The 22,742-nt window shown below is 31.6% G+C and overlaps 1 protein-coding gene across 2 annotated transcripts in view; it reads left to right on the top strand.

The window, feature by feature from the left end:
* The window catches only part of Col4a5 (collagen type IV alpha 5 chain), a 220,059-nt gene that overhangs the window by 161,163 nt on the left and 36,154 nt on the right, over positions 1-22,742 (top strand). For both annotated transcript variants that reach the window (XM_077794061.1, XM_077794062.1), the window contains exon 37: positions 15,499-15,625. In XM_077794061.1, the coding sequence (XP_077650187.1) occupies positions 15,499-15,625 (127 nt within the window). The remainder of the gene's footprint in view (positions 1-15,498; positions 15,626-22,742) is intronic.

Here is a 22,742-nt window from a genome sequence, read left to right as displayed (position 1 = left end):
TTCTTCATTAAGAAATTTATTGAATGATACAGTAGATACTGGATAAGAAATATGTTCCTTCTCATTTCTCTTAGATTGTAAGAAGATATGTTTTCAGGTTTGCACCAAATCCAAAAAAAAAAAAAAAGGAAAAAAGAAAACTTTCTGGTTTCTTTGATTTTCCAGTACCTTAATCTCTGAATATGTTTCAGTAAACTAGAAGCATATTTTTGCTTGGTTTTGGTTTTCCCTTTTTAGTGGTGGAGTTGTTGATGTTTTTTTCCCCTAATATTATTATTAATTATTTTGAAATATTTGAAAACAAAGTGACTTTAGCAGTTAATTAAAGTATATTAGTATGCCCTACTGCATATCTGGATTAGTTTGTTAATACAGTTTTACATACTCCTGTACTCCCCTAGTCAGTATGAAAACTTGGGTGGTGTTTCTCAAGTAATCAAATTTAGAACATATTTAGAACCATTAGACTCAATGAGAATCTACGAACAACTGCTGAGTTCCATGTAAAAATGTAATAACTCCCTTAATCATGCAGTCAGAATACAGAGCTAAGGTGTATTTATGTTACCCAACTTGCATGGAATTAGTGAAAATTTCTTCTTAAATAAGAATTTATAGAATTATATTTTAGAGATGATTTATTTCTTTGCAGTGCTGAAGATTGAACTCAAGGTCTTGCACATGCTAGGCAAAGCACTCTACCACTAGGCTAAATCCCCAGCCCTTATTTTATTTTAAGACAGGCTTTCACTAAATTGTCCAAGATTTGTCTTAAACTTGTGATCCTCGTTTACTGCTTTCCAAGTAGTTGGGACTACAGGCATGTGCTACTGCACCTGGCAATAATTTCCTTTTGAATGTGTTTCAGTAAACCAGAGGCATATCATACATAATATACAAAAGGACTATAGTTTAATTGTCCACTTGATCCACTTATTATAGGAGATAATCAACAACTTATCGAGGCCATAAGCAACTGAGCAGGAACCTGTGACAATATTAAAAAAAAAACAATAAAATGTGCTGGGGATGGGGATGAGGTTGTGGTTCAGCGGTAGAGCTCTTGCCTAGCATGTGCGAGGCCCTGGGTTTGATCCTCAGCACCACATAAAAATAAATAAATATAATAAAGGTATTGTGTCCAACTACAACTAAAAAAATAAATATTAAAAATAAAAGTGCTGGGGATATTGCTCAGTTGTTAAGCATTCCTGAAATTAATCCCCAGTACCAGAAAAAAAGAGAGATTCAAGAGAAGTTTCTGCATATTAATTCCACTTTATAATGTAAAGTCTATTGAAGTAAATTTTAATTTTTATGTTATATTTACATCTTACAGTAATACATGAGTATACGTTTTATTACAAAATAAAACACAGAAATATAAAGAGTAAAAGTGAAACTCTAATTCATGCCCTATTCTATTTTTTCTTATATTTTCCCTATAGAAGCACACTTTCAACAGAAAGTAAAATTTAGGAATTTGAGTTCTCTTGTCTGCACACATTATATATGTAGAATTATTGTGTACACTATACTTAGCCTTGTTTTATCACTTACATATTTTTCTTTTTCAGTATATCTTAGTTTTCTTTGTCATGTACATTCTTTCTGCAGACACGTATATAATTATTTATGCTGAATAGATTCCTAAAAGTGAAATTGCTGGGTCAAGGATAAATGCACTGATATTTTTGTGTTTGTAAGTTTTTATAATAATAGTAACATATGAACTTGACTTTAAAATTCACTCAATTTGGAAAGATATAAGTTGAGAATATTCTTTCTACATGTTCACAAGCTCCAAATCCCCTTTCGCTTTTTTTTCCAGGGTAATCAGTTTAAGCATTTTCTCATTTACTCTTCCAGAAAAGTGTTTTAATACAGATATGTGCATGCATTTAGGATATTTCATTACTTTTAAAATTCCTTTATTTACATTTAAAAATCCATGGTATTGGAGTACATCTTACAATGGAAAGAATATTTCAATTAAACTTGGAAGCATTTTCCTCTATTATGGATATGTGAAATGATGCTACATCTTCCACACTGAAATGTCTTTGTGTAATTTTATTCACATACATAAAACCATGCTGTACATCTACTTACTTAGCTGTCATAGCTTAGGAATTCTTGACAATCCTATTTTTATTAAATTATTTATTTATTCTAATTTGTTATACATGATGGCGGAATGCAATTCATTTCATATTACACATATATAGCACAATTTTTTAAGTCACTGATTGTACACAAATTATTTTCATACATGTACTTAGGGTAATAAAGTCTAACTCATTCCACCATCATTCCTACCCTCTGGCCCCCTCCTTTTCCCTCCCTCCCTTTTGCACTATCTAAAGTTCCTCCATTCCTCCCATGCTCCCTACCCACCAATTGCCATTAGGAGTCAGCATCCTCATATCAAAGAAAACATTTGACCTTTGGTTTTTTGGCATTGGCTTACTTCATGGCGATCTTTTTTTTTTAATCAAGCCATAAATATGTACATCATTCTTTTTCTAATTATATGCTATATTCTATGTGGGTTTATGAGAAATAATTTAACCTATTAGGAATACTGAAGTCATTTTTATAGTTTCATGAGTCTAAATATATGACACTGAAAATTCTTATTCATATTTTACATATATATATCTAAAGAATCTTTGATAAATATCACCATAGAATAAATTCTGAGCAGAGTTGCTAGGACCCAGCATGTATTTGCCATTGTAATATTGATAGTTCTGTCATAGGTTTCTATCAGACATCTCTACTCATTTATATTTTTGTGATTACAATAAAATGTTTTCTATTTTCTCTTCATTTTATAAATATTGAGTATTATCAATTTTTCTAACTTTGCCAATGTAATAGGTAATAAGTAAGATATAATTATTTGTTTATATTTGAATTTTCCTGAATACAAGTAAGGTTCATCTGTTCATATCTCTTCTGTAAATTTTCTAGTTTTACATACTTTTAGGTAAAGGATAATATTCAATACTGATTAGTAAAAGTACATTATAAATAGTGAAGTTACATTCACTGTTATATATGCCACAAATATTTTCTCCACATCAATTGTTTGTCTTATAATACTGTTCATTGGGGTTGGGGTTATGGCTCAGCAGTACAGTGCTCGCCTTGCACATGCAAGGCCCTGGGTTTGAACCTCAGTACCACATAAATAAAATAAAGTTATAAAAAAGTAATAATACTGTTCATAGTGTACTTCTGTATGGAGAAGTTTTAAATTTTTTACATAGGTGAATTTGTATTCATTTATTTGATTCAAAATATATCTATTGAATATGTGTAATGTTCCAGGCACTATGCTAGGTGCTGGGGCTACATCATAAAAGAAACAAATGCAGGGCTGGGGATGCAGCTCAGTGCTTGCCTAGCATGCAGTTGATCCTGGGTTCAATCCCCAGCACCACCAAAAACTGAAGATAAAAGATAAAGGAAAAAAAAAACTCACTGCCAACCTGGTACCTTTATGTAGTCAAGGAGATATACATTAAACAAAATAAATAAGTCTGCAATATGTTAGAAGGTTATAAATCTCAAGATAAAATGTAGAGCAAGGGACGTAGGTAGGAATTGCTGGGAATTGTTAAATTTTGGAACAGGTCATTAATGGAAAATCTCTCTGATAACAATTGAGCAGTGACATCACTGCAGTAAGGGAGTGAGTCATGCAAAGACCCTAAGGTGGGGGCATACCTGATGTGTTTAGGGAACATAAATGAGGCCAGTGAAGATTAAATGGAATGAATGAGGTGACACTAAATAGGAGATGGCTCAGGTTGGTAATCAGATTATCTAGGGCCTTATAGGTTATAGTTAGGGCTTTTGTTCCTGACTAAAATAGGAAACAAATATAAAGCATAGTATGATTTATTATATATTAATGTATATTAAGTGTGTGTGTGTGTGTGTGTGTGTGTGTGTGTGTGTGTAACAGCTGCTGTTTTCAAATCGATAATAGAGGAACAAGGATGAAACATTAAGGTTTTGTAGCTCAGTTTATTATACATAGGCCATCATTCCTTTGCACATATCTGATACATACAAATTTCAGTTACAACTTAGTTAAATAATACTGGTGCACAACAGCATGGCTCCAATTTCAGTTACCATGGTATATTAGTTTTCAGTCCATAAATTACAATGTAAATAACAGATTGCATCATGTTTGGTGAATAGTCATTTTACTTCTTTCAAATTCTGTCACCATGCATCTGTTCAGTTCTTGTACTGACAGCAAAGAATGTAGTTGTGTTACAGCCCTGTCTCCCAGTGATAAACCAATGTGGTATTTTACAAAAATGGAAAATTGAAAGAGGAAATTGACAAGTAAAGAAAAAGTGCAAAAAAATATGGGAAATGGAGCTGGGAGTGTACACTAGTTGTAAATTGCATGCTTAGCATATGTGAAGCCTCACAAAATAATAAAAAGAAAAAGTAGAAAGGGGGAAGTGATAACACTGGAAGTGAGATTTCAACCGGTTGTAAATGGAGTTATAGAAAAAAAATAGCCAACCATAGGAATGTAGACCCTGCCACTATTTGAGAGTCGATAGGAAGCCAAGAATGTAGCTTATGTTGTACAAAATAAATGAGAAAAGTGGCATTGATGAAAAGAATGAAGATATTACAGAGAAGTGATGCCATCAGAAAAATTCACAATAAAGGAACTCTTGGAGACATTTCACAAAATTCAAAGTGCAAAGTTTAAAATATTGGAAGCTGGCTGGGGATGTGGCTTAGTGGTTAAGCACCCCTGAGTTCAATCCCTGGTACCCAAAAAATATTGGAAGCTGATCCAAACTTAGAAAGTAATGGGACAATTTCTGTGCCAAGGCATAGAAAATATGTGTCCTACAAATTGTAAGCTATACATACAGTGAAAAGAATGGAGCCACTGTTCAAACTACTCTTGGTGAAATTTTGTTTCCTAGATAAATACTAAGGTTTTAAAATTTAGTATTCCTTTTCATAAACAATTTCAAGCCTGCCTGTGGTATAATAGTTAAATTGTATTCTGCAATTTAATCTCTAATTCCATTAAATAGAATTTTGACTCTTCTTTGGATGAGCTTAAGGTTTCGTAAATTATGTGCAGTGTATCTAACTCTTCACATCTTATATCTTCCTTTTGCATTATATTTTTTGCAAATCCATTTCTCCCAAGTGATTTTTTTTTTTTTTGCTGAAACATGTCAGATTGACAGTTTTGGCTAAGTACTCTCAGTGTCTCTAATTAAAACTTAGATAACTCTTTAATTTTTTTTTTGCTACAAAAAACACAATCTCTAAAAATTAAGTCATAATTATTTGCTTTCCAAAAGTCTACATTTCTTTTTTTAATATTTATTTTTTTAGTTTTAGGTGGACACAATATCTTTATTTTACATTTATGTGGTGCTGAGGATCATGCCTAGTAGGCGAGCACTCTACCACTGAGCCACAATCCTAGCCCTGTCCAAAAGTCTACATTTCTTTAGAATAAGGATATCCCATCTCTGAGGCTGAGTAGTATCTACTATTCAGGCTAGACCTTTAATTTATATAATTTTTACAATAATCCTGTTATAGGAATATTTTATTTGTTCTTTTTAGATATATATGACAGTAGAGTATATTTTGAAATATTATACATACATGGAGTAAAATTTAGGAAGAGAGGCTTAAAAATAATAAAATACTTTCTGCCTTTACTGAAAAAAGTGTTATATTTCTGAGTTGGTGCTAAATTTTAGAATTAATTTAAAAAAATTTAATTCTCAATGTTTCTAACATTTTAAAGTAGACTAAATAAATGTAACTTACTGTCTTTTTCATTTCCATATACATATATAACTAACATTAATAAAGAATGCTTTAATGTCTTAAAACTTTTTTTTTTTTTGGTACCAGGGATTGAACCCAGGGCTATTTAACCACTGAGCTACATCCCCATCCCTTTTTAAGTTTTATTTCAGGACAAAATCTTACTAAGTTGTTTAGGCCCTTGCTAAGTTGATGAGGCTGGCTTTGAATTCCAGTCCTCCTGCCTTAGCCTTCTGAGCTACTAAGATTACAGGTGTGGGCCACAGTGCCCAGGTGTATCCTTATTTTAATATGGCACAATGGTTCTTACCTCCATTACTCACTTCATCTTAAAATTTAGCCATATTACAGATGCAGTGCAGTTTCTAGTATAATCCTGGATTTTTTGTTGAAATTGACAAGCAGTGGCTGGGGTTGTAGCTCAGGGGTAAAGTGCTTGCCTGATATGTGTGAGGCTCTGGATTCGATCCTTAGAACCACATAAAAATAAATTAATAAAATGAAGATATTTAATTTTTTTTTAAAAAATTGACAAGCACATCCTAAAATATATATATAAATTTGGGGGACCCAGAATAGTCAAAAAGTCATGAAAAGAACACATTTGAAGGACTCACCCTTTTGGATTCCAAAACTTACTACTAAGTCTTAGTAATCATAAAGGTGATACTGGCATAGGATAGACATAGACACTTGATCTTCCTCAAAAGGCCTAGAATTGATTGTCATAGGATAGATGAATGAGATGGATTAGAGCCCAGAAATAAATCCAGACATTTTTGGTCAACTGATTTTCAATAAAGGCGTTGGAACAATTAAAAGGAAAAAAAAACATTTTCAACAAATGATGCTAGGACAAGAGTACATCTATAAGCAAAAGGATTAATTTAGATCCTCTACCTCATGTCATATACAAAGATTAAATCATGGAGTGGGATTGTAGCTCAGTGGAAGTACACTTGCCTAGCATGTGTGATGTACTGGGTCCAATTCTCAGCACCACATAAAAATAAATAAAAATAAAATAAAGGTCCATCACCAACTAAAAAATATTTTAAATCAAGATTAAATTGCAGTGGGTCATACCTAAATATAAGAGCTAAAATATGGAGATCTTAGAAAAAATACCACTAAATCCCTATGATGTTAGGCTAAGTAATGGTTTCTTAGATATGACACCAATAATCCAAAGAAAAAATAAATTGGACTATATTAAAATTTAAGATTTTTTTGCAAATAATAGGTAGAATATTTTTATCTAGAATATATAAACAACTCTTACAATTCAATAGGAAAACAAATAACTAATTTTTAAAAACATGAATTGGACCTAGCAAACGTGTAAAGAACATTCCATTCAGCATAGCAGAATATACATTTTTACAAGTTCACAGTATAGAATAGACCATATGTGGGGCTGGGGATGTGGCTCAAGCGGTAGCACGCTCGCCTGGCATGCGTGCGGCCCAGGTTCGATCCTCAGCACCACATACTTTCTGAGGACTAAGGAAAAAATAAATAAATGTTCTCTCTCTCTCTCTGTCCCCCACTCTCTCTTTAAAAAAAAAAAAAAAAAAAGAATAGACCATATGTGAGGCCAAAAATCTTAATAAATATAGGAATATTAAAATTACACAGTTTGTCTTTTCTAATTCCAGTGAAGTTAAACTAGAAATTAACATAGAACAAAAACTAAGAAAATCCACAAATATGTGTACATTAAATAACATACTATTAAATAACCAATGGAAAAAAGAAGAAACCATATGGGAAATTAGAATATATCTTGAGACAAATGAAGATGAAACCACAATATTCCTAAACTTACAGGATGCAGAGAAGGCAATACTAATGGAGATATTGATAGCTGTAAATGCTTATGTTAGAGAAGAAAGACCTCAAATCAAAAACCTAGCTTTGAAGCTTAACGTATTACAAAAAGAACAAACTAAACCCAGAGTTCACAGAAGGAAGAAAAGAAAAATTAGAGCATAGGCAAATAAAATAACAGTGGAGAAAATCAACAAAATCAGGGAGTTGGCTCTTCGAACACATCAACAGAATTTAAAAGCCCTTAGCTACATTGACTAAGAAAAAAGAGAAGACTCAACTAGCTAAAATCACCAAATAGGGTACATTACTACTGATTTTACAAAAATAAAAAGAAATATATAGGAGAGTACTAAGAACCAATGGTTGTAGAAGCCCAAAGTTTTATAACCAAGATGGAAATTTTTCCATAATTCTATGGAAAAATTACTAGAAACACAGCCTACTAAGACTGAGTCCTAAAAATAGGTTATCTGAATAGATCTATAGCTAGTAAGGAGTTTGACTCAATAATCCAAAACCTTCCAACAAAGAAAAGCCCAGGATGCTATAGCTGCACTGCTGAATTGTACCAAACATTTGAAGAGGAATTAACATCATTCATTTTTAGACTCTTCCAAAAAATTTAAGAGGTGGGAAAATTTCCAAATTTGATGTGTGATGCCAAGATTACCCCAATACCAAAGCCACAGACACTAAAAGAAAACAACAGACTATATCCCTTCCAAATATTGATACAAAAATTCCTAAATAAAATTCTAGCATAATAAATTCAAAAGCATATCACTCAGTCATCTCAAAGCATTAAAAACATTTGACAAGGGCTAGGGCTGTGACCCAGTGGTAAAGCACTTGCCTCACATGTGTGAGGCCCTGGGTTTGATCCTCAGTACCACATAAAAAGATTTTTAAAAAATGGTATTGTGTCCATATACAACTAAAAAAGGTTTTTAAAAAGCATTTGACAAAATTGGACACCATTTCATGATAAATACACTCAACAGACTAGGAATACAAGGAAACTATACCATAATAGACACCATATATGAAAAACTCACAGTTAGTTTCACCACTTTTTTCAGGATATTACTGGAAATCCTAGCCAGAGTAATTGATAAGAAATAAAAGACATCCAAATTATAAATTATTTTTATTCAGAGATGATTCACATAGTTATTTTTTTCCAGTACTGCTATTGAACAGCAGGGCCTTTCTCATGCTAGGCAAGCAGACATAATCCTATATGTACAAAATATCTACAGCGAGTTCACACATGAAAAAATCTGTTAGAAGTAATAAATATTTTTAGCCTAGTGGCAGAACACAAAATCAATACACAAAAAACTGTTGTGTTTCTATCTACTAACAACAAACAACCAGGGAAGGGTATTAAGAACACAATCATATTTGCAATAGCATCAAAAATAAAAAGTAATATTTAGGAATGAGTCTAAATAAGGAGGTAAAAGACTTGTACACAGAAAACTAGAAAATACTGCTAAAAGAAAATAAAACAAATAAATGGAAAGGCATCCTACGTTCTGTAATTGGAAGATTGGTGCCCATACTACCTAAAGTGATCTACAGATTCAACAAAATCCCTGTCAAAGTCCCATGAGCATATTTTACAGAGATAGAAAATTCATCCTAAAATTTATATGTACTTTCAAGTGACTCTTTAAGTTGCCAAATCAATTTTGAAAAAAAAAAAGTCAAAGGACTCATTTAATTCAAAACATATTACAAATCTACAGTAATCAGGTCAGGGTGGTACTAACCTAAAGACAGTTAAATAGACCTACAGAGAGTGAATCCCACTATTATGTACATCTACAAGAATGGGTCTTAATTAGAATAACATATACCCTATGCTTGTATAATTATATCAGAATTGATTCTATTGTCATGTATAAATAAAAAGAACCAATAAAAATTTTAAAAAGTTCAGAGATAAACCTTGTATATGATCAAATGATCTTTGACAAGGCACACAATCTAAAGAAGACAGTCTCTTCAACAAATGGTGCTGGGAAAACTAGATGTCCACATGGGAAAGAATGGAGTTGAACCCTTTCCTTAAACCATATGCAAAACATAAAATTGATCAAAGATATAAGTCCTAAAACTATAAAACCCTTAGAGAAAATATGGAACAAAAGCTTCATGATATTGTATTTGGCAATGATTTCTTGGTTACAACACCAAAAGCTTAGGCAACAAAAAGAAAAATAGATAAAGTGGATTACACCCAATTTAGAATTTTCTGTGCATCCAAGAAAAGTATCAACAAAGGGAAAAGGCAACTCACAGAAAGAGAAAGTAATGTACAAATCATATATCTGATAAGGGTATAATTTTCAGAATACATAAATAATTCCTACCAATCAACAATAAAATTACCCAAGCAGCCCAATTCAAAAATGAACAAAGGATTTGAATAGACCTTCTTCCACAAAAGATATAGTTATGGAGAATAAGTACATGAAAAGATGGTCAGTATCACTAATCAGTAGGGAAATGCAAATCAATACTACAGTGAGGTAATACTTCATACCTATTAAGAAGATTGTTATAAAAATAGTAAATAACAGGTGCTGGTAACTGTATGGAGTATGTGGAACCTTTGTGCATGGCTGGTGGGAATGTAAAATAGTTTAGCCACTGTGGAAAACAGCATGGCAATTTATCAAAAATATAAACAGACTTTGCATACGTTCCAGCAATTCTACTTCTAGATAAATATACCAAAGAATAGAAAGCAGGAACTCATATATTTTTATAGCTATGTTTTTTATAGCTATGTTTATACCAGCATTATTCAGAATAGCCAAAAGGTGGAAGTAATCCAAATGTCCATTATTGGAAGAATGGATGGACAAAATGTCATATGCATGTACAATGGAATATTATTCAATATTAATATGGAATGAGGTTTTGATATGGATGAACTTTGAAGACATTAAGCCAAGTGGATGGAATAAACTTATCACAAAAAGACAAATTTGGGGGCTATGGATATAGCTCAGTAGTAGAGTACTTGCATAGCATGCACAAATCCACACTACCACCTTAAAAAGCAAACAAAAGACAAATATTTTATGATTCCACTTATATGAGGTTTCTAGAGTAGTTAAATTTATAGAAAGTGGCATGGTGGTTTCCAGCACTTTGGAAATATTGGTCAAAGGGTACAAACCTTCAATTATAAGATGAATAATTTCATTGCATATGTGTAGTCTATCATCATCTTATAAAGTAGATATATCATCTACTTATAAAAATACTGTTTTATTTGTCTTAAAATTACTATCTTCATTTAAAGACAAAGTTCTAGAATCTTCAGAGTTTTTTAATATTTATTTTTCAGTTGTAGTTGGACACAACACCTTTATTTCACTTATTTATTTTTATGTGGTGCTAAGGATCGAACCCAGGGTCTCACACTTGCAAGGCAAGCACCATAGTGCTGAGCCACAACCCCAGCGCCCACCCCGAGAGGTTTTTTTTTTTTTTTAAGTTGTAGATGAATACAATATATTTATTTATTTATGTGGTGCTGAGGATCGAACTCAGTGCCTCACACTTGCTAGGCAAGCACTGTACCACTGAGCCAGAACCCCGCCCATGGAATCTTGAGTTTTGATGAACAGATGGGTGTTTTCCTTTCATTTAATTTTGAATACATTTTAAATAATGTTATGTGCTGTGGTTACTAGAATGGCAAATACTATGCTAATATGGAGTAACATGATTTTATGAGTCATATTTTTCTCTAATGTTTCTTTAGCATTTGAGCTACTTTTGGCTTCACTGAGTTGATGTTTGCAAAAATTTGCTATTACTCTCCTTGGGTAGTTAAAAAATACTGTTGAACCCATGATCTGATAAATTTAGTTCATATTATTTTTCTCTAAGTTCATTACTTCACAGATACACATATTATATCTCATTTGGTACCTTTTGTCCCGTTCAGACAGCCTTGAACCATTATTTATTAGTTTATTCCTGTTAGCTTATCATTTTACCAGCTGGGAGAGCTACATACATTACAGACTTGAAAATCTTATTGTATACTCTCTCCTGTATATTGATTTATTAAATTCGTGGTTGCTCAATGGGTATAAAGCTTCAGTTATACAAGGTGAATAAGTTCTAGAGATCTGTGGTATAATACACTGCCTATAGTTTACAGTATTATTCATCTTAAAATATATTAAATGGATTAATTTCATGTTAAATGCTCTTAACCACAAAACACACACATACACAAAAGAACACAAAGAAATTTTTGGAAGTGATAGGCGAGTATCTTCATCCACTAGTTTCCCCCCATCATTTTATTTTATTTCTTTGGTTGACACATAAGACTTACATATATTTATGATGCATACTGTGATATTTCGATTCCTGTATACATAGGGTAGCAATCAATCTGGGTAATTATCCTATCTTTCACCTTAAACTTTTATAATTTCATTATGGTGTGTATATTAAAATTCCTCCCTTCTAAATGTTCTGAGATATATAATACATTACTATCAATTATATTCACCTTGCTGTGTTGTAGAGCACCATAACTTACCAAACCTGTTGATCAACCTCTTCCCCTTCTCTCCTCTTGACCACCCTCTCCCTGTCTCTTGTCTTCCCTATTCTCTATGCTTCTGGTAACCACTGTCTGCTCTCAACTTCTATGAGATCCCCTTTTCTGGTTCCACATGTGAATGAGATCATATGATATTTGTCCATACTTGACTTATTTCACTTAATGTTTTCCAGGTTCATTCGTGCTTTTTATGGTGGACTACTATTCCATCATGTATATATGCCAAATTTTCTTTATCTTTTCATCTGTTGATGGACATTTAGGTTGATTCCTTATCCTGGCTATTTTGAATAGTGCTACAAAACCATGGGAGTAGTGTATTTTTGACATGTTGATTTCATTTCCTTTGGGTTTATACACATGAATAGGTTTTTTTAATTGTCTGGTGGTTAGTTCTATTTCAATTTCACTTGTTGTTGATATCCTCTGTCTAAATTATAAACTTGAGTGACTCGGACCTTGCCATTTATGGATTTGTTTGTGGTACTCTTAATTTCTAGTACAGACAGAGCTGTAAAAATAATTAATAATTTTATGGGGAATACAGAGCAGGATATCATTTTACCCTTTCTCACCAATTATTTTCCATTCATTTAATGACTTTTTTCCTAGTGGCAGTGATTCTTCAATTTTACAGTTTCAGACAAAAACCAAAAAGGTTGATTTTTCTCACCATCTTTGATGTTGTCTATGAAGTGGTGCAAACTGATAATTTTTCTGCAAACTGATAATTTTATTCTGTCTCTTAGATTATAATATGGAATGGAAGAGAAGGTGTTATTAGTAAGACATAGTAGAAATTGACTATGAACCAATCTCATAGATTTCATTGTTACTAGGAACTTAATTGTGAAAATGTTTGAATTTTAACAACAAAGATATCAAACTGAGCCCTTGTTCACCTGAGCTGTATGTGATACAACACAGTGACCTTGAAAGCAATTCTAGTTAGGGGCATTTTTTAAAAACAAGTATGCTAGTCTTCCAGTATTACTGTATTTTCGGTTGTTCTAGAGTGGTAGATTTGACTCATTACTATGGTATATTCCATTTCAGAATTTTATCAAAGCTTGACATTAGAACAAATGCAGATATTTGCAACAGTTAAGCTCTTGGAGTACAAATAGACCTGAATCTTCTTTCTCAGAGTGATTTAAGGATTCCTGACCAGTGTGTTGAGTTTCTGAGTTCTCTTCCTTATTTCCTCTGGCTTAACTTCCTTGAAACTCATTGTTTTCTCTGTAATCATATGAATAATAAAAGGTTATATAAAGCTTAATCTAGTAAATTTTAGTCCTCTTCAAAATTCTTAATAAAATATTTACTCTCTTTTTAAAATATATTTGGTTTGAAGGACCAGGGCTATAAGGTGATGAGAGGAACTGTATGAGGGGACAGTGCTAGCTGAACTTAGAGATTAAATTTCTGTGTAGAATTTAACATATTTTAGTACAGTAAGTAATTCAGAGTTTGTAAACTGCTTTTCAGGCTTACCATTAGCAGAATATTAGAATTTTTCTCATTTTATTTTGATATATAAATTAAACTCTTTCATGTATAACAGGACTTATAATAATTAATTCAAAGCTTTTTCTTTGTAAACATATAAGATGAAACCATTTCAAGCCAAAAGTTTATTGTGTGCCTAAAAATGAGCTAATTACTTGATTTATAAGGGGCTAAAAGAAACAGAAATGTATCCACAGCCCAAAATTCTTAGCTGTTTTTTTTAAATAACAGGATGTAAGGTGAAAAGGCATAAATTTAAAAAGTTATTATCACCATGCCTAAACACACAAGTCACAACTAGAAGATATTGTTCACCCAGACAATTGTAAATACTAAGTGAAGAAGGAAATATTCAGTAGGTGATGGCAAATACTGACATTTTGTTGAGGAGGTCATGATTCTTGTGAGCAGAGCACTGAGCCCTGTGGTAGAGATTTAGAGTTATGGTGCATGTTTTCATTATTACTGGGAAAAACTTAATTGTGAAAGTGGTTATGAATTGTTATAAGATTCTGTTAGAAGAAAATATAATGCAAATATTCTATGAGAAAAAATTGTAGCAGCTTGTATTGGTGCAGGCCTGTAATACCAGTAACTCAGGAGGATGAGGCTGGAGGATCACAAGTTCAAGGCCAGCCTGGTCAACTTAATAAGACCTTAAGCAACTTAGTGAAACCCTGCCTTAAAATAAAAAATAAAAAGGGCCCCTGTGTCCAACCCCCAGTACTGAGATAAAGAGAGAGAGACAGAGAAAGAGAGAAAGAGGAAAAGAAGGAGAAGGGGAAAGAGGGAGAGGGAGAGGAGGAAGAGAAGAAGAGAGAATGATAATATATGAATTGTCTATAATCACAGATACTTTTTTAGTTTAATCATTATTATTTCAAGTGTATGTTTTAAAGTTTTTTTAGTTGTTGATGGACTTTATTTTATTCATTTATTTATATGTGGTGCTGAGAATTAAACCCAGTGCCTCACACATGTGAGGCAAGCACTCCACCACTGAGCCACAACCCTAGCCCTTCAAGTGTATTTTTAAAATCATAAACTGGGTTTTGTAATCCAAAGCTGAAACATTTATTCTTCATCACTTTGAACCAACTCTAAGCTCTTAGATTACATCTCTTTGTCCAGAATGGCTTTAAGGAAGAAGTAGGATTTTAAATGTCCACTGAAGAATTAATAGACATATTCTTGTTAAGATAAAATTTGCCTTTTACAGTAGAACCTACTGTACCTATTGTTTGACATGCTTTCTATAAGCAATGAATTGCATTGTAGCACAATAGGGATGAGTATTACAGGTTCTGAAATCAGACTGGATTCAAATTCAGATTCCACCACTTACTAGTTGCATCATTATAACAATGGGATAATAACAATATCTTTCTAAGGATTAGTAAGAATAAAACAGCTAACTACCACTGGAATAGCATGCACTCTGGCATCAAGTAGACGTCAGTTCAAATCCTAATTCTGCTACTTATTAAAGAGCTTAGGCACATTATACTCTAAAATTCAGTTTTCTCGTTTATAAATAAAGATGGCAAAACCTAATTCATAGGGCTTTTGTAATGATTAAATGAAGCAATTTATGTAAAACACTTAACAGAGTATTCAATGTATAGTAAAAGCTCTATAAATAACATTATGTTGTTACACAATCAAAGTCATGCAAGACTTCGTTTTGATCTTTTTATTTGTGTTTTCAGGGTGAACCTGGTCTGCCTGGATACCCAGGGAGCCCAGGCATTAAAGGTTCTATGGGAGACACTGGTTTACCTGGATTACCGGGGACCCCTGGAGCAAAAGGACAACCAGGCCTCCCTGGATTCCCAGGTAAGTATTCCTTTTCTTTTTTTTTTTCTTTTTGTTTTTATTTATTGGTTCTTTTTAGTTATACATGACAGAAGAATCCATCTTGCTATAATTATACAAGCGTGGAATATATCTATTCTGTTTAGAGTCCTATTGTTATAGAAATATTCCTTTACTTAAATGCCTCCTTCTTTCCTTCCTTATCTACTCTAACAAGTATCCTGTAGCAACTTCTTATTTGGCCAACTTGCATTCTATTTCCCAATCAGATACTGATTAGCAATACAGTCTCAAACTAACTCTTTACCTCACTTTGCCCAAATGTTTTTCTGTATAAAATGAGAATGAGTATTACCAACTCAGCAGGACAATATCCTGTGGGAAGACAGACTTGTTTGGTGGAGTGTTTTTCAATCTTTGACTGCTAGCCACAAATCAATTAAGAGGCCTTACTATTTTTGTAGGTGATAATATACTCTGCCAGGCCCTAGCCTACCGCTGATTCTCTTAGAAAATTGTACGCAAGCACACAGCTGGTGGCTGTTGGTAGAACAATCATACTGTTCATTCAAATGGCTGAGACTGAGTCATTCAAGGAAAGGGACTTAGCTCTATAGTCAAGTAGTTAGCCTGAAGTAGATTATTGTACATGCTTCTGTTTAACTTTTTATTTGTCTTTTTAATTGCATGGTGGCATGGACGAGTAGGTTTTGGATTACTATTTTGTTAAACTTTTTAATGAAATATAGCATGAATATATATATATATATATATATATATATATATATATATATATATATATTAAAGTACCCTGAAGTATACAAGAGTATAGGTGAATTTCTACCTATGTATATGTACCATGAACCCATCATACATGTCAAAATACAAAGTAGTTCCTTTATAAATTTTATCCATGCCACTTCACAGGGAATCCTCCCTCTAAAATAACCATTACTATAAATTCTGTCAACATGAGTTATTTTTGCCTGCCATTGAAATTCATGTAAATGAAATCATATGGTATGTATTCTTTCACTCAACATTGTATCTTTTGAGTCATTTATTTTGTTTCTTGTTTAAGTAGTTTCTTCTTTATCATTGCTATGTAATAGTCCATTGAAAGTCTGCCACAATTAATTATGCATTCTCCTTTTTATGGACTTTTGGGTGTGTCCAGTTTGGGACTATCATGGAAAAGAATGTTCTTAACATTCTTTTACATGTCTTTTTATAGACATAAGTACTGATTTTGTTTTTTTTATTTCATTTTTTAAATTTTTTTTTAGTTGTTCATGGACTTTTATTTCATTTGTTTATATGGGGTGCTGAGAATTGAACCCAGGGCCTCACACATGTTAGGCAAGCACTCTACCACTGAGCCACAACCCCAGCCCAGGCATGATTTCTTTTCTACAAAATCTTAGTAGTACAATTACTGAAATAAAAAAAATAATAACTAAAATCATAGGGTAGGTGTACATTTAACATTGGTAGATGGTACCATAGAGTCTTTAAAAGTGGTTTTATAAATTACAGTCCTATCAGCAATGTGTGATACATCTTGTTATCCATATCCTGACCATCACTGGATACTGTCACTCTTTTTAATTTTTAGCTATTCTGATGGACATGTATTTAATGTTTTGATTTATAATTTTCTCATAACAACTAATGCCTTTTCATATTATGCTATTAGCCATTTGGATAGTATCATTATAAAGTGTCTGCTGAAGTTTTTGTTGTTGTTCATTTTTCTTTGGTTTATTCACCATTTTTTCTTATTAAGAGCAATTCTTTGTATATTTTGGACATGGGTCCTTTATCAAATACATGTGTTGTAGGTATATTCTTCCTGTTCCAGATTTACCAGTCACTGTCTGAATGCTGTCATGTATTAAACAAAAGTTGTTAGTTTTTAATAAATTACATTGTAGCAGTCTTTTCTTTCATGATTAGTGCTTTTTTGTATCCTATTCAGTAAACATTTGCCTATTTAAAGCTTTGGAAATATTCTCTAATTTTTACAGCCTTTAATGTTTAAAACTTTCACATTTAGGTTTATGATCTACACTATTTTATAATGTAAGGTAACAATCATGTTTTTTGTTTTTTTTTTTTTTTTAGTTTTCCCCATACAGATATCAGTTGCTCCACACTATTTTAATAATGCAATTACTCCTTTTTCAGAAATTCAAATGACTGTATTTATGGGGATCTATTTCTTCATTCTGTATTCTCTTCAGTTGCCATATTTTATATTCTGATTTTAATAAAATATTGCAATGCTATCTGCATTCTGTAAATTTATAGTAAGCCTTAAAACATAGTAGTTTAATTAGAGCAACTTTGTTCCAGTTTTTCAAAGCTTGTCTTAGTTAATCTACATCATTTATATGAATTTGGGAATAATTTATCAGTTTCCATTAGAAAAATACCTTTAATGATTTTGATTAAGATAGAAATAAATCTAGATAAATTTAAGGAGAATTGATATTTTAGCAATATTTAATCTCACAATTCAATGTATATGTACTATCTCCATTTATTTAGGTATTTAATTTAATTCGACAATGTGTTGCACTTTTCATTTTATAAATCTTGGTAATCATTTGTTAAATTTATGTCTGGAAATTTAATACCTTCTTATAGTGTTTGCCATGATATTGCCTTTTCATTTTCATTTTTGAATTTTTTTATTGTAAGTAGATAGAAATAATTGATTTGGGAATATTTAACATGTATATATACAGAAATTATTGATTTCATTTATTAATACTGAGTGTGCTAATAGATTTTTTGCTATTGTAAATTAACATCACCTTACATATTACATCTTATTACTTTTTCTTGTCTAATTTCACTGGTTATAATTCCAGCACAATGTTTAATAAAAGTAGTTGTATTTTACATCTTTATCATTTTCATAAACTCAGAGGACTATGTTCACTATTTTTCTATTAAATTTAACATTCTATGTCTTATTATAAAAATTTTTCTATTCCTAATTTATTGACAGTATATATTTATCAAGAATAAGCATGAGGGGCCTGGGATATAGCTCAGTGGTAGAAAAATTGCTTAGTGGATATAAGACCCTGGGTTTGTTCCCTAGCACCACAAAAATAAATAAGAATGAGAGTGAGTTTTGTCCATTCTTTTTTCTGAGTCTACAGAGATTATCATGTTTTTTTCTTCTGTTTATATAGCAAATTACACTAATTGACTTTTTTTGTCAAAACAAACTAATATTGTTGGGATAAACTCCAAGATGGTTATGCTGTATATATTATTTTTAAGTTATTGTTGGACTTTGTTGGGTCTAATTTTTAGATTATGTCCTAGATTTGATCCCCAGTACCACCATATATATATATATATATATATATATATATATATATATATATATATATATATTTGTGTTTTCTCTTTCTCTTAATCAGTCTTGCTAGGCATTCATTACATTGTATTTATTGTTAAAAGTTAACTTTTGAATTGTGTTTTCTCTGTGGTTTGATTTTTCTTTCATTGGTTTCTGCTTATATCTTTATTATTTCTTACCTTCTTTTTACAAATTTAATTTTGCTGTTATTTTTCTAGCTTCTCTGATTGGAAACTTAGATAATAGATTTTTCAGTTTTGTCTTTAAAATAGACATGTTTGAAACTTTAAATTTGCATTTTCCATATAAGGAGCATTTAAATGAATTCCACAAATTTTGTTCCTTTGTGCTTTATCATTTAATTGAAAAAAATTGTTCTAATTTCCTTGTTAATTTTTTATGCTATTGGTAGGTTATTTAGAATTTTGTTGCTCAAAATATAGATATTTGGGGGCTTTCAGATATCTTTTAATTATTGTTGTTTTGTTTGATTCTGTTGTAGTCAAAATATATAATTTGTATAATTTAACTATTAATACTTATGGAGACACATCATATGGCCCAGTTTATGGTTTGTCTGGGTAAATTTTCCCTGTTCACTTAAAATAACTTATGATTTGTAATTATATGTATTGTTCTATACGTGTCCATTAGGGCAAATTGACTGATAGTATAGTTAAAATTTTTTATACAATTTTTGTTAATTGCTCTTTGAATTACTATTCAATATGCTCTTAATCTCTTCCACTTTCCTGAGAAATTTTTATTTCCATTTTCTTTTTAGAGTCAACCTTATTTCTCCAAAAATTCTTATTTTTCACCCACTGTATACATATTTGCCTGTAATATTCTTCTTTGTGCTAGATATATTAAGTAATCTAATTCCTTAGATTATTTAATGTATTTACTATAAGTAGTTTAAAGATTTTTTTCTGCTTATTCCAACATTCTAGATATTCATGGGTCTATTGCTACCATTAGTTCTATTCTTATGAATTAGAGTCACATTTTCCAGAATATTTAAATAAATATTTAAATTTATTGTTTATTGAATGATGTGGATTATATTGGATAAAGATACTGAAATTTGTGAAATTTATTTGAAAAGTGCTGAATATCATTGTAGTAGATAGTTTAGTTTCTGAGAATCAACTTGGTTTTGCACTAATTAAATGTATACTTTCCTATGTTCTTTGTCATTAGTCTTAGACCTGAATGTGGGCCTTACTCAATGTATAACCTTTCTGGTGTCACTTCCTTAAATTTATTTTATTTATTATTTCTTTTAGTGAACTCTGTTGGCAGCAAATTATCTTATCACTCTTTAGGAAATGTTCTTATTGTGCTTTTATTTGTTTTTTCAGTTACATAATAGATAAAATATCAATATATCCCCAAGGAGCAGTATTCATTGCTCCTAGTTATTCAGTGAAAGATTGACTCATTTAAGTACTGCTGTACAAAGATCTTGCAGATATAGTTAAATCAGTTCCTAAATCAGTTCCCAAATAGGTTCATTTTAATATACGGAGATAATTCTGGGTAGGCCTAATATAATCACATAAGCTCTTTAAAGACGGAGTTTTCTGCAACTGATAGCAAAAGAAGACATAAGAGGAATTCAAACTATGAAAGAGAATTCCACATAAGGGAGAATCTCCATGCTCATGTAGCAATGGCTCACAGAATGAAAATATGGGTAGCCTAATGAACTTGAGAATGGTTTCCAGCAACCAATCTTCAAGAAAACAGGAGCCTCAGTCCTATAACCCCAAAGCCAAATTTGGCCAACAGCTTGGATGAGCTTAGAAGCGCAATTCCATAGATAAGAGCCTAGCTAAACCAACACCCTGATTTTGGCCTTGCAACATGCTAAGCAGAGAACCTAGCTCATCTGTACCTGGGTTGTTATCTATAGAAACTGTGAAATAATTAATAGTATTACTTTAAGTTACTAGGTTTAGGGTGATTTGTTACACATTTTTTAAGATTTTTACTTCCTTCCCAAATATGTCTGCTAGTGTTTATTTTCAGATTATTTGAATACTTGAATACTTGCTTTTGTATTCTGTCCAGTTTTTAATTGTAATTATTGTGAAAAAGGGCTGTAGTATTGTAATCATTGTGAAAAATAGGCTGCAGTTGACTTAATCCATTTTGGCTGACCCCAAAATTTAGGGGTAAATTTAATAAAATATTTGTGAGGTATGTTCACTAAAATCTATGAAGCCAGCTATGAGAAAAATTTAAATATCAAAATATATGAAGATATATAGAATATTCATGCATTGGGAGATCAGAATTGTTAAGATGCCAGTTGTCCCTATGGTTACCCATAAGCTCAAAGCATTTCCAGCTAATAAACCCTGCAGGTTTTTATAAAAACAATTAACAAACCAATTCTAAAACATGTATGGAAATGTAAAGGATTTAGAACATCCAAAAAAGTAAGAAAAATATAGTTTCAGGACCAGATTTCAAGAAGTAATTGCATAAGGATCAATAAATAAACAGAATATTATGTAGTAAAATTAATTTTTATAAAAGTACCAAATAAATCCAAAATGGGAAAGTATAATCTTTTCAGCCAACTTTCCTGAAATACGTGTATGTTCATATGGGGAAAATGAAACTAAACTCATATGTCACATTGTATAGAAAAATTAATTTGAAATGGATCTTAGTTCTAACATAAAAACTAAAACATCAAAGCTTTTAAAACAAAACTAACTTGAAGATAGGCAGCATTTTCTTTGGATACAGAAAGCAGTGACTATAAAAGAAAACAATATTAATAGGTCAAACTTAATCAAAACTTAAAACTTCTGTATATCAAAGGACACCATTAAGAAAATGAATAGGAAAGCTACAGACTAGGATAAAATATTTGCAAAATGTATGTCTGACAGATTATTAATATTTTGGATTTATGATGAGCCAGACATTTCACAAAAAAGGATACCAGATGGCTAATAAGTATATGCAAAGGTGACCAATGTCATTAACTATCAGAGAAGTGTACATTAACACATTGAGGTGGAACTACATGCCTACCAGAATGACTATTATTAAAACAATTGATAGTATTATATATGTTGTGCAAGGATCTGTAACAACTAGATTTCCTATACATTGTTGTAAATGTAAATTGTCTTGGCAGAATCTTTTATAAAATACAACATACATATACTTTACTCAGGGACCCAGCAGTTTCACTCCAAGATAAATTAAGACTTATCCACAAAATGTCCTGTGCAGAAATATTCATTACCAAGACAAAACCTGATAACCCAAATGTTAAACAGCAGATGAATAGATTTAAACATCTGTGAAATGGAATCCTACAAATTTTACCAGTGTAATATGGTGTTAGATTTTTTATGCTTATGACTATATATAATAAAGGCAACCTCTTGATAAATAATTTGAAAGCTTAATATTATTCTTAAGAATAATATTCCAGAAGTCACCAACATGTTTTCAGTTCCTTTTTGCTCCTCACTATTTCAGTGCTAACACTGTAAGTTTATTTGTTCTGATTAGTTATACATGTCAGTATAATGCATTTTGATACATCACACATAAATGGTGTATAACTTTTCATTCTTCTGGTTGTACATGATATAGGATGATACCGGTCATGTAGTCATATAAGCACATAGAGTATTAATGTCTAATTTATTCTGCTATCTTTCCTACCCCATGCCCCTTCCCCTCCCTTTACTCCCCTCTGCCTAATCCAAAGTACCTCTATTCTTC

Source organism: Urocitellus parryii, chromosome X, assembly GCF_045843805.1.
Source record: "Urocitellus parryii isolate mUroPar1 chromosome X, mUroPar1.hap1, whole genome shotgun sequence".
NCBI lineage: Eukaryota > Metazoa > Chordata > Mammalia > Rodentia > Sciuridae > Urocitellus > Urocitellus parryii.
The sequence above is the reverse complement of the archived record's forward strand: the minus strand, read 5'-3'. Positions and strand labels throughout refer to the sequence as shown.